Consider the following 14,197-nt stretch of genomic DNA (forward strand, 5'->3'; position numbering starts at 1 on the left):
GTGTGCACGCGCAGCAGGTGTATGCTATGTATGGTCTATGTGGGACCCATGTTACTGTTTGCTCTTGGTTATATGCATGTTCTATGTGTGTAGCTGGTATATTCTATGTATGTTCTGTGTAGGAACTATGGGGGTAATTCTGAGTTGATCGCAGCAGGATTATTGATAGCAACTGGGCAAAACCATGTGCACTGCAGGGGAGGCAGACATAACATGTGCAGAGAGAGTTAGATTTGAATGGGTTATTTTATTTCTGTGCAGGGTAAATACTGGCTGCTTTATTTTTACACTGCAAATTAGATTGCAAATTGAACACACCCCACCCAAATCTAACTCTCTCTGCACATGTTATATCTGCCTCCCCTGCAGTGCACATGGTTTTGCCCAGTTGCTATCAAAAATCCTGCTGCGATCAACTTGGAATTACCCCCTATGTTACTATGTTACTGTGTATTTTGGCTTATATACATGCATACTGTGGCTGAGAGATGCAGGGGGGAGATAGTGTAGCTGAGAGACACGGGCAGATGGGGATGCTGAGAGATGCATGGGGGGAGATGAGATGATGGTGTGGCTGAGAGACACGGGCAGATGGTGTGGCTGAGAGATGCGGTGGGGAGATGATGTGGTAGAGAGACGCAGTGGGGAGATGACATGGTAGAGAGACGCAGTGGGTAGATGACGTGGTAGAGAGATGCAGTGGGGAGATGATGTGGTAGAGAGACGCAGTGGGGAGATGACGTGGTAGAGAGACGCAGTGGGGAGATGATGTGGTAGAGAGACGCAGTGGGGAGATGACGTGGTAGAGAGACGCAGTGGGGAGATGATGTGGTAGAGAGATGCAGTGGGGAGATGATGTAGTAGAGAGACGCAGGGGAGAGATGATGTGGTAGAGAGATGCAGTGGGGAGATGATGTGGTAGAGAGACGCAGTGGGGAGATGATGTGGTAGAGAGACGCAGTGGGTAGATGACGTGGTAGAGAGATGCAGTGGGGAGATGATGTGGTAGAGAGACGCAGTGGGGAGATGACGTGGTAGAGAGACGCAGTGGGGAGATGATGTGGTAGAGGGACGCAGTGGGGAGATGACGTGGTAGAGAGACGCAGTGGGTAGATGACATGGTAGAGAGATGCAGTGGGGAGATGATGTAGTAGAGAGACTCAGGGGAGAGATGATGTGGTAGAGAGACGCAGTGGGGAGATGATGTGGTAGAGAGACGCAGGGGAGAGATTACGTGGTAGAGAGACGCAGTGGGGAAATGATGTGGTAGAGAGATGCAGTGGGGAGATGACGTGGTAGAGAGACGCAGTGGGGAGATGATGTGGTAGTGAGACGCAGTGGGGAGATGACGTGGTAGAGAGACGCAGTGGGTAGATGACATGGTAGAGAGATGCAGTGGGGAGATGATGTAGTAGAGAGACGCAGGGGAGAGATGATGTGGTAGAGAGACGCAGTGGGGAGATGATGTGGTAGAGAGACGCAGTGGGGAGATGATGTGGTAGAGAGACGCAGGGGAGAGATGATGTGGTAAAGAGACGCAGTGGGGAGATGATGTGGTAGAGAGACGCAGTGGGGAGATGACGTGGTAGAGAGACGCAGTGGGTAGATGACATGGTAGAGAGATGCAGTGGGGAGATGACGTGGTAGAGAGACGCAGTGGGGAGATGATGTGGTAGAGAGACGCAGTGGGTAGATGACATGGTAGAGAGATGCAGTGGGGAGATGACGTGGTAGAGAGACGCAGTGGGGAGATGATGTGGTAGAGAGACGCAGTGGGGAGATGACGTGGTAGAGAGACGCAGTGGGGAGATGATGTAGTAGAGAGACGCAGTGGGGAGATGACGTGGTAGAGAGACGCAGTGGGTAGATGACATGGTAGAGAGATGCAGTGGGGAGATGATGTAGTAGAGAGACGCAGGGGAGAGATGATGTGGTAGAGAGACGCAGTCGGGAGATGATGTGGTAGAGAGACGCAGTGGGGAGATGACATGGTAGAGAGACGCAGTGGTTAGATGACGTGATAGAGAGACGCAGTGGGGAGATGATGTGGTAGAGAGACGCAGGGGAGAGATGATGTGGTAGAGAGACGCAGTGGGGAGATGATGTGGTAGAGAGACGCAGTGGGTAGATGACATGGTAGAGAGATGCAGTGGGGAGATGACGTGGTAGAGAGACGCAGTGGGTAGATGACGTGGTAGAGAGATGCAGTGGGGAGATGACACGGTAGAGAGATGCAGTGGGGAGATGATGTAGTAGAGAGACGCAGGGGAGAGATGATATGGCTATTAATACGTATTAGGGGTAAGCTGTGTAGGTTTTATTATAGTGTAATGGGTTATTCCTGTATGGTTGGCTTAATATTTTTATTGAGGTTAGGAATTGGTAGTTTAGATTACATAGAGCAGATTGAGCATATTATGGAATATAAATGTAATTAATAATGTAGGGGTATGGTGGGTATGAGGGAGTTAATTATTATTGGCGAATTATGTTGAATGAGGTTGTTGCTGAAGAAGCGAATTACATTTTAGGAACGTTATTTAATGATGAGATAAGATGTTTGAGGATCACAAAAATGTTCCCTGTATTATATGGTGGTCATAAAAATGCTCTCCGTATTGTCTGGCGGTTATAAAAATGCTCTCCGTATTGTCTGGCGGTCATAAAAATGCTCTCCATATTGTCTGGCTGTCAAAAAATGCTCTCCGAGTTGTCTGGCTGTCATAAAAATGCTCTCTGTACTGTCTGGCGGTCATAAAAATGCTCTCCGTATTGTCTGGCTGTCATAAAAATGCTCTCCGTACTGTCTGGCGGTCATAAAAATGCTCTCCGTATTGTCTGCCGGTTATAAAAATGCTCTCCGTATTGCCTGGTGGACAAAATAACGCTCTTAGGGGGACATTTACTAAGCACTGATAAGAGCGGAGAAGGGAGCCAGTGGAGAAGTTGCCCATGTCAACCAATCAGCACTGAAGTAACATCTATAATTTGCATACTATAGAATTATACAGAGCTGCCACTGGCTCACTTCTCCGCTCTTATCACTGCTTAGTAAATATCCCCCTTAGTATTGTGGTACAGACACTTAAATGCTGTTAATATTGTATGGCAGTCACAGTAATAGTCTTATTATCTGACAGTCACTGAAATTCTCTTCATATGCCTGGTGGTCCTAAAAATTATCTCCTTATTGTGCAGTAGTCACAAAAATGCTCTTAGTATTGTGGGACAGTCACTAAAAGGCAGTCAGTGTTCTCTGGTGGTCAAAGTAATGCTCTCCGTAATGTCTTGTGTTCACTTAAATTGACACCTTATTGTCTTGCATTAACTTATATGCTCTTTGTGTTGTCTGGTGGTCACTAAAATGCTCTTAGTTTACAGTACATGGTGGTCGGGCATATATTTATATTGTTCATAAATCTAAAAATGAATATAATAATATTAAAAGTAGTCAATTATGTATGTGAGTGACTGGGCGTGGGGTGGGAAGATATTTGGGGGAGCAGGGGCGGTATTTTGTAGCTTTGCCTAGGGTGTCTAGAAACCTAGCACAGGCCCTGCTTAAGGGGTATTTGCTGTCAATCGACTAACATATATAGGGGGTGATGTATCAAGCCTTGGAGAGGCTTCTGTCATTTATCTAGCAAAATCTTTGAAATAACAGTTAGAAACTGGTTGGTTGGTTGGTTGGTTGGTTGGTTGGTTGCTTTGGTCAACTACTCCACTTTATCTCTCTCCAAGGCTTGATAAATCTCCCACTGTATATTGTAACAGGTGAGTACACAGCATTAAATAGAGAGAGGAAGAAAACTGCCTATACAAATTTGATCCATGAAAGACAATCAATCCTACCCAACAACCTCGCTCCCTAGGTGTCATCCTTGGCTCTGAACTGTCCTGTGTTCCTCACATTCAATTATGCTACACGCATCTACAAAACATATCCAAAATACAACCATATCTTACACAAGACACTTCTTACTGGTCTTACCAAAAAGAGACTCTTACCACTACAATCCATTCTGAATGCAGCTGTGAGTATAATCTTCCTCGCTAGACCTTCATCGTCTGCAGATCCACTATGTCAGTCCCTCTATTGGTTACTACCATATTCAATATAAAATACTTTTACTCACACATAAAGACATTAAGCAAACTACACCAACATTCATCTCTCAGCGTATCTCAAAATATCTCCCAACCTGACCTCTTCGCTCTTCACAAGATCTATGTTTCTCATCCACACTCATTACTCACTCTGTGTAATGCCTTCCCATCTACAATAAGACTCTCCTCTAGGGGTAAATTTACTAAGGTGGGAGTTTTTTTTGGAACTGGCAATGTTACTCTTAGCAACCAATAAGATTCTACTTGACATTTATCTAGCTGCTTCTAGAGATATACTCTGATTGGTTGCTATGGGCAACACCACCAGTTCTAAAAAAAACTCATGGAAAAGAGTGTGAAAAGACGTGTTACAATAAATGTTCCTTGTGAATGGGAACATAAAAAAGAGGGTCAAAGTTACATACAGTACAAGGAAGAGTCAGGCATATTGTGTAATTAATAAGATAATAGAGGTGACATATAAGTAAGGACGTAAAAGAGGCTATATTATAATGCGTAGATGTGCAGAGGTGTGATGCTAATGAGGGTCTGTCTTCAAGAAACTGACCTCCAACTGATGTCTTCCTACTGTATCATGCAAGGAAATAAACGCTTCTCAGTGTAAAGTCTATTGCTTGCAACAGTGGTAAAAAGATACGGAGCATTTCCCCTGCTTGGTCTCTGTGTGTTTTCCTGAGGTATTCTTATTCAGGCATGAAGATGTCTAATTAAAATAAATCTTTGCAGGAATTACAAGGTTACTTAGAGAATAGAAAGACTGTCCCTCTGGCCACAACACCCACCTACTGAAGGCCATAGAGAAGACATTGGATATTTTGAGCCTGTTTTTCCAAGTTCGAATATGGCTGCTAATAGTGTTCATTTTAAATGCCACAGTGACAATATGGGTCTCTGCGTATATCCAAGTGACGCAGGTGGCATTAATAGGCGTCATCATGTAATAGAACCATCTCGTGAGCACATCATAGGCATGTATCCAGAGTTGTGCGTATGCCGAGGTGACGCCTATTTCAGTTACATCTCTTGAACTCAGCATGGGACAGCTGTAAGTTCTGAGAATAGTGCTGGTGGCTGCGCTAAAAAACAAAGGGCTAGTGGTGGTGCACTTGCAGAAATCGGTGCTGCTCAGAATATGGGCGGATACAGTATGTCCCCAGAATTTCATTCACTCACAGTGTACGGAATTTGGGCAACATGGCTTGAGACTCTGGACCTGATTCAGAGTTGGAAGCCGCAGTGTCTGCTTTAGTGCCCGTTGGCTGAGTCACGGGCATGATAATATGCAAATGCAGTTTCAGCTTTCTCCTTGAACGTCGGAGAGTGAAAAACGATTTTGTTGCTCCCTTGCATGCAGTTGCACCACCAGTAGTTTTAGACAGTCCACTATGAGTGCACTATTGCATCCTTCATCTATACTTGCACCTGCCTGAGGCTCCGCTCACTGCTAGGAGAGAGCTGCGGTACAGGCACTTAGAGATGGTGTTATCTCTGGGTTACGGGGTAATGAGAATGGGTAACTGGAATCGACCGACCCAGGTCCCGTTCACTGCATAGAGAGAATGGCAGTCCAGGCTCTTTGAGATGATGTCATCTGTCCAGGCTCTTGGAGATGATGTCATCTGTCCAGGCTCTTAGAGATGATGCCATCTGTTCAGGCTCTTGGAGATGATGTCATCTCCAAGCACCGGCAGAAGAGAAGCACCGGCAATAGCTTAGGCCAACCTGCAGTGTAAACTGGTTTCAAGCCACTGTGACAAGGCTTGAAATCCAAGTTCAGGGACCTGGGATAGACCTGGGATTGCGTCGTGAAAGAGGCATAACTTGCGAATATGCAGTAGCAAATAATGGTGCAGCTACACAAACATCAGCAAAGCATTCAGTTAGCATCCACCACTGAATAAGGCTATCTGATTCATGCCATGAGTTGAAGGTCATTATATTAAAAACAGACCCTCTTTAGTTTCACCTCTCCTGTATGAACATGTAAGTTAGGGGTCTATTTATTAAGCCTTGGATAGAGATAAAGAGGATGTAGATAAAGTACCAGCCAATCAGCTCCTAATTGTCATTTTTCAAACCCAGCCTGTAGAATGGCAGTTAGCAGCTGATTGGCTGATACTTTATCTCCGTCCACTTTATCTCCTTCCAAGGCTTAGTACATAGACCCCTTACTCTATTTGTAAATTAATTTTACAAGTACCATATGAAGCTCACAGTGCCTGAGAAACCATTTATTTCATACAGCTGAATACATGACATTTCATTTTTGCAGTTCACAGAGGTGTGTAACTATCTTCCAGCTTGTTATGTCAGTGCAGCTGGTCATGTGGAGACAAATTAGGCTTGATTGACTTTGCGTAGCTATTGCTGTCATGTCGAGGGGTGCATGAGATCACCCTTACCGGATGAATTTTAGCCAATTCTTCACCAAAAAGGACTTGGTTTTATAGCAGTCTGAAGTCAGCATCATATACATTTCATGGGATGTATTTTTCATATTCCAGTTGTACTTACGTAGATCAGCACATTTCTAAGTACATTCTGCTAAATGTAATCAAAGCTTCAAGCATATACAGTAAAAGTGCCACGTGTAATAACGACGGTTCCCAGGTCTTTTTTCTTGCAAGTAATACAAGCCATCATTGAAACTAAGCAGAGCTTTTTTTTATTTTTGAAAGCAAAAATTGTACGTTTCAAGCCAAAATTGTGGATCTTGACCCATTTATTTTAAATTGTCTGCCACAAAAAAAAGGGTTGAAACAAGGAAAGTATAAGTCCCTCTGCATAGTGTGTAATTGGGTTGGGGCTGGGAGACAGGAGCACGGGAACCCAGAGGTCAGCATACCAACCCCGGGATCCCGACCGCAGAATGCTGCTGGGTGGGGGGAAGCGCAACAGAGCCCCTCGCAGGTTCGCTGCAGTCACCATGCAATGGGTTCTGTCACTCGCTGCACTCGCCACAGATTCTATTCCTACTCTATGTTTGTCATGGACACCCAAGAGTGGGAATATTACCTGAGTCGGCATGCTGACTGTCGGGTGTTTGATCGCTCTGGATCTCGGCATCGGTATGGTGACCAACGGGATCCCGAGCGGTGGCTACATGACCGCATCCTGTGTAATGTCCCTTTTCCATTAAAAACCTGTGTCCTACCTGGGTAATGGAACATGGTTTCAAGCTGTATCACGGTGGGTTGAAAACTCATTCACACCGATGGCTGGACCCGATTTATTGGGTCTTTACTCTGCTGGCGCTTAACAATGATATCATGTCAAAGCACCAGTGATTCAGCTCTCCATCTGCTTGACCCTGGTCCAATGACCCGGGTCACACCGTTTACACAGGCAGGCTACCTGGGTTGGATACGGGTTCCACTCTGGTAGCTACCAGGGATGGATTCCCAGGTAATGTGACCTGGGTCATTTTGATCTGACCCTTTCCCACCAAACTTCGACCCAGATTTGTGCCTGCAATAACTCGGGTTATAAATTTGGTGTAATAGGGGTAGAAGTCAGCTGACATATGCTGTATGTTGATTTATGAATTGGACGAATAAGTATATTTTTTTATTACACAAAAGAGCAGTATGCTTGTATATGATTTCATGTCTTCATGTGAACTCTGTATAATGCATTATTTATATACTTACAGCTTCCAAATTTCAAAGGGCATGCATGAGCATCCATAGGGAAGTCCTCTAAGTGCATGGGACATTCAGCCCTCACCGTCAGTCTGAAAAACAAAGTAGTGTTTGCTCAGTACATACGCTTCTAGTTATATGTAGTGATACCTATTAACACTTAATATAGCACTCATCCTAGCTTACAGTATATTTTGCTAAATGACAGGGAGAGATGTATCAAACATCGGAGAGAGATAAAGTGGAGAGAGATAAAGCAGCAACTAATCAACCCCTTTTTATTTTAGAGGCTGTGTTTGAAAAAATGAAAGGATCTTATTGGTTGCCACTTTATCAGTCTCTCTACTTTATCTCTCTTCAAGCTCTGATACATTTTCCCCAGAATAAGTAGTCAATATTAGAAATATCCTGTATAGTACATTTGTATAGTAACTTTCCCCTAATTAAGAAATAGCTTTGACCACTGTCTCTCAGCCCTCGTTTTTGCAGTGGTGGTTATGGAAAGTTTACTAAACAACTGTTAACAGAGAAGCAACGATAAGAAGAGATTAGTAGAGAGTTTGAACTTGGCAGTGTTTAGTGGTGAAGGACCAGTTGGAAGTAGGCGGGCCTGGGTAATACTTTGGGGGGGGTGGCCAGATGGTGAAAGGGTGTGGTTTTTTTTCCTTAAATCTTATACTTCTTTCAGACGCTAGCTATGAACACAGGTTATTGGTACATGAGAGCACATAACCCATGTTCATGTGCTGTCTAAAAGGTGCCAGGGGAATAATACAAGGTCGAGCAACCCGGTTTTTCAACCCTGGTAGCGAGCAGGGTTAAATTCATGTTCAACCCATTTCTCATTTACTGTGTGTGTACGGGCGGTGCTTGCAGATCATGTGATCTGTAACCAAACCTGAACCTATCTGGTAATAGAAATTCAGAGAATTAGTCACACATGTTTAGCTGCTGAACATGTGTTTGCAAACATGTGTGACTAATTCTCTGAATTTCTATTACTAGATAGGTTCAGGTATGGTCACAGGTAATTTTTAGTGTGCTGAAGGGAAATTTAGGGGTGGGGATTTGCACCCCCCCTGCCTGTTGTTTGTCTGTGACCCCTCCCCCTTTCCAGCACCTGATACATAATTATCTCCAAGAATGGCCAAGCAACTACCATTGTTTGTCTGCTTATGTGCGAAAGGCATTGAATGGGAGCAGTATATGGAAGGCATGCTGTTCCTTGTAGTGCTAATGGGAGATCCTGGGGGTGGCTCCCGGGTAAGTTAGCTCTCTGTCTGGATGTGTTTTAGTAATAGCCTTTATCATGAGGCCTACTGTGACAAATTACATGGCCCTATGTGGGCACTGCTATTATGTAGTGTTAGGACTGCTGATATCGGAGAAGCCGTGAAGTGGCTCAGCAGCTAAACATGTGTTTGCAAACATGTATTACTAATACTCTGAATTTCTATTACCAGATAGGTTCAGGTATGGTTACTGGTAATTTTTAGTGTGCTGAAGGGAAATTTAGGGGTGGGGATTTGCACCCCCCCTCTGTCTGTTGTTTGTCTGTGACCCCTCCACCTTTCCAGCACCTGATACATAATTATCTCCAGGAATGACGGAGCAACTACCATTGTTTGTCTGGTTGTGTGCGAGAGGCATTGAATGGGAGCAGTATTTGGAAGGCATGCTGTTCCTTGTAGTGCCAATGGGAGATCATGGGGGTGGCTCCCGGGTAAGTTAGCTCTCTGTCTGGATGTGTTTTAGTATTAGCCTTTATCATGAGGCCTACTGTGAAAAATTACATGGCACTATGTGGGCACTGCTATTATGTAGTGTTAGGACTGCTGATATCGGAGAAGCTGTGAAGTGGCTTAGCTGCTAAACATGTGTTTGCAAACAGGTGTGACTAATTCTCTGAATTTCTATTACTAGATAGGTTCAGGTATGGTCACAGGTAATTTTTAGTGTGCTGAAGGGAAATTTAGGGGTGGGGATTTGCACCCCCCCCCCCTGCCTGTTGTTTTTCTGTGATCCCTCCCCCTTTCCAGCACCTGATACATAATTATCTCCAAGAATGGCCAAGCAACTACCATTGTTTGTCTGCTTATGTGCGAAAGGCATTGAATGGGAGCAGTATATGGAAGGCATGCTGTTCCTTGTAGTGCTAATGGGAGATACTGGGGGTGGCTCCCGGGTAAGTTAGCTCTCTGTCTGGATGTGTTTTAGTAATAGCCTTTATCATGAGGCATACTGTGACAAATTACATGGCCCTATGTGGGCACTGCTATTATGTAGTGTTAGGACTGCTGATATCGGAGAAGCCGTGAAGTGGCTCAGCAGCTAAACATGTGTTTGCAAACATGTATTACTAATACTCTGAATTTCTATTACCAGATAGGTTCAGGTATGGTTACTGGTAATTTTTAGTGTGCTGAAGGGAAATTTAGGGGTGGGGATTTGCACCCCCCCTCTGTCTGTTGTTTGTCTGTGACCCCTCCACCTTTCCAGCACCTGATACATAATTATCTCCAGGAATGACGGAGCAACTACCATTGTTTGTCTGGTTGTGTGCGAAAGGCATTGAATGGGAGCAGTATTTGGAAGGCATGCTGTTCCTTGTAGTGCCAATGGGAGATCTTGGGGTGGCTCCCGGGTAAGTTAGCTCTCTGTCTGGATGTGTTTTAGTATTAGCCTTTATCATGAGGCCTACTGTGAAAAATTACATGGCACTATGTGGGCACTGCTATTATGTAGTGTTAGGACTGCTGATATCGGAGAAGCTGTGAAGTGGCTTAGCTGCTAAACATGTGTTTGCAAACAGGTGTGACTAATTCTCTGAATTTCTATTACCAGATAGGTTCAGGTATGGTTATAGGTAATTTTTAGTGTGCTGAAGGGAAATTTAGGGGTGGGGATTTGCACCCCCCCCCTCTGTCTGTTGTTTGTCTGTGACCCCTCCCCCTTTCCAGCACCTGATACATAATTATCTCCAGGAATGACTGAGCAACTACCATTGTTTGTCAGATCGTGATCTCCAAGCACCACCCCTGACGTCACCACCCTGGCAATATGCTGGGTTGAGGACAGCGGCAGCGGCAGGGTGACTGAGGCGGGTCGCACCCTGGGAGCTCCATGTCAGGCTCCAGGTTGCGACCCACCTCAGGCAGTGTGAAAGGGGTATAACTGAGTCAAGGTGGTGTGTTCACTTTGTTTCAGCTCCCTTGATTCCCCCTAGTATGTCAGAGAGGGTTGACCAGACTCAAATGGTTATATCCTTTCTTCAAAAAAAATTCACTTTACTCAAGAAACTGGGGGTCATTCCGAGTTGATCACGCGCTACAACTTTTTGTAGCTCATGCGATATACTAGACGCCGCCTATGGGGGAGTGTATTTTTGCATAGCAAGGCTGCGATCGCTTGTGAAGCCCTGCTATGCAAAAATTGTTTTGTGTAGAACAAGACCAGGATAAGAGTTACTTACCCTGTGCTATCAATCTGGCATTGCAGGTCCCGGAATTGATGTCAGACATCCGCCCTACAAACACCTTGACACGCCTGCATTTGGATCTCCATGCCCAGAAAACGGTGAGTTGATGCCCGGTTCCGCCTTTCTCCTATCAATCTTCTTGCAGTCGCCACTGCAACTGCTTTCGTCATTAGCGAAGTCACTGCCAGCAACAGCCGGTGCCGAGCAATGACACGCCTGTGCAATGCGGCCGCCACGCATGCGCAGTTCTGACCCGATCGCACGGCTGTGAAGAAGCGCAGCATTCGATTGGGTAGGAATGACCCCCACTGTTCTTTAGATGGTGCTGGATAACCACAATTAACATAACAACTTACCAACAATATATATATATATATATATTCAAGCCAGTAATATTTACAAGTAATTCATGCTTGCTGTAGAGTTAACAATTTATTTCACTGGAACTCTGAGATGACAGATGTTCCCATCAATCCAGATCAATAGCATTTACCTGGACCTGGTAGCACCAATTTACTCTTACTGGCCTAAGTACGTATTCGTACAGGATAATATTATATTACCAGATGCGTCATCATAAATATTTTAGCAGGTGCAAGAAACAAATTGAAACTGTAATGTTAGAAATATATATTACTTCGGTGCCCGTACTTAGAAGTCATAAAATAAACTATATTCGATTTTGGAGGAGCTAACAAATTTTCAAGTTCCACTTCTTTGGTGTCAGAAGTGAAAAGGTTCTTGAAACGCTGTGTTTTTTTTAATGCTGTTATCTATTAGGTGTGCTCCTCAGGTAACCGCCATGTTTCCAAAGACCTGGCTCCTTATGTGACTATCCACTCATTAAAGACAGTTTCCACTCACCACATCTGCTTCTATGAAGGCATGCAGCTAATAACTGGGTATATAGAGATGCTGTAGTGAGGAGAGCTAAGGCATGGGGTTGGGTATGAAATGCCGGCGTACGGGAAGCTGGAAGTCACATGACTGATGGCGGCATCCCAACAGTGAGAATGCAGACACTGGACGGAAGTAAGTATTTTACCCCTCTCCCTTCCCCTACCCTAACCCCAACCCTGGGGGTGTGTCAGCAAGGGCTTACTCTCCGGGGGTGTCGACTATGGTTACCCAGAAACATAATACAGGTTAGAGAAAGCTGGGCCCCTCAGTGCCCACTGGTGCCTTTACATCCCTCGGTGAGGGGGGGGGGGGGATTTATTAAGCTTTCTGGTTATTGGTGTATTTTTGGGTGGCTTACACACCACTGGATTGCTTAGAGACAGAAACGCTTGAAATTAGCCTCAAAACCACAACGTTGTTTTTTTTTAAGATTACAAATGGACAGATTTACAGAAGCAGCTGTTCTACAAACAAACTACAACATCCACCAGAAAAGCTGCCAGAAAAGGGCGGTTGTCAGGGATGAAACTGATTAAACTGCATACATATTAAAAATGTACAATCAGGGGCATTCCTTTGGGGGAGTTGGTTCTCTGATTGTGTTCAGGAATGTGTCCAAATCTGTGGGTATGATAGGTACAACAGTAGAGGACCCAGACTAACAATGTGGCTCGTGGGAACAGATGGTCAATGTGTCATGGACTAAGTGGGAACAAATATCTCCCGCTCTCTCAGTTGACACCTCATTGTATCAGCACGGCCCTTTCTCTCTAAGCAGACCTCTTTGGGTTGGGCTATCTACAGCTTTTACATGTGTGCCTCCGAGAGTTTATTGTCCTGCTAGAGGGAAGAAATCCCTGTGAAGCATCTAGTTTGACCTTCAAGAATCGTGCTATTTTTTGCTTTATACTTGTTTGTTGTGACTTGCTATGCTATGTTCCTGACCACTAAGCATGTGTTTCTATGTGATGTTTCTGCACGCCAGTCCTGAAGATAAAGGGTACACGTTTGGAATTTACTACTGACTTGACACTGCAGCTACAGCACATTGGGGGTCATTCAGATCTGATTGCTGAGCTGCTAATTTTGCTGTCCTGTAATCAGAAAGTCGCCGCCTACAGGGGGAGTGTATTTTTGCTGTGCAAGTGTGCGTTCCTATGTGTAGCAGAACTGCTCAAAATCAGTTTGTGCAATCTCTGTGCAGCCCAGGACTTACTCTTCCAGTGCGATTGAATCCTGTTGATCGGGGCCGGAGCTGATGTCAGACACCCTCCCTGAAATGCTTGAGTTCGCCTGCATTTTTCTGTATACTCCCTGAAAACGGTCAGTTGTCACCCACAAACTTCCTCTTCCTTTCAATAACCTAGCAAACGCCCATGCGAATGGATCCTTCACACTATCCTGTTGTTGACCGCCTATGCCCATTGTAGCTGTACTGCGGCTGAGATGAATGCGCTGTTCTGATATGATCACCCGCTGTGCGAAAACGCGCAGCAGCTATCAGATCTGAATGACCCCAACTGCCATTTGATACATTTATAATATGCTATTATATTTGAAGGCAAGATTGCATGCTTTATACTCTAATATAAGCCTTTTCCATTTCTATTTGATAAAACACTGGTGCCCGGTACTATTATATTTCACATTATTAGTAACCACAAACAGAAGACTTTTCAAGCATACAGTATACCTAAGAGTCTGATTTCAATAAAGGCTGTGCCTGATTGCATTCTGCTTCCTACAAAGAGGGCCAATTGTTCACACGGATTTGAATGTTTTGACCCTGGTGATTACTGTATATGCCAAAAGGCTTATGCTGAGATTGTTTCAATCATGCAAATTAAGGTTGTCTGAGGATGTAAACACAACTCATGGAGCATCTAGCCTTAAACATGGAGGTTCTGCAGTCCAAGTAAAATAATAGTGTGCTCATAAAATGCTTTCCACCTAATATTTTACATCAACAGCACAAATACAGAGTTACAAATCATGCTGTACTGTAAATGGAAACTTCTGTTTGGTAAAGAGTTTTTACGGAAAATCTTGA

General features: G+C 44.5%; 1 protein-coding gene across 2 annotated transcripts in view; it reads right to left on the bottom strand.

Annotated features, from left to right (window-relative positions):
* Window positions 1-14,197, bottom strand: part of GABRA1 (gamma-aminobutyric acid type A receptor subunit alpha1) — a 219,358-nt gene that overhangs the window by 94,045 nt on the left and 111,116 nt on the right. For both annotated transcript variants that reach the window (XM_063928756.1, XM_063928755.1), the window contains exon 6: window positions 7,779-7,861. In XM_063928756.1, the coding sequence (XP_063784826.1) occupies window positions 7,779-7,861 (83 nt within the window). The remainder of the gene's footprint in view (window positions 1-7,778; window positions 7,862-14,197) is intronic.

This window comes from Pseudophryne corroboree, chromosome 6 (assembly GCF_028390025.1).
Source record: "Pseudophryne corroboree isolate aPseCor3 chromosome 6, aPseCor3.hap2, whole genome shotgun sequence".
Classification (NCBI taxonomy): Eukaryota; Metazoa; Chordata; class Amphibia; order Anura; family Myobatrachidae; genus Pseudophryne; species Pseudophryne corroboree.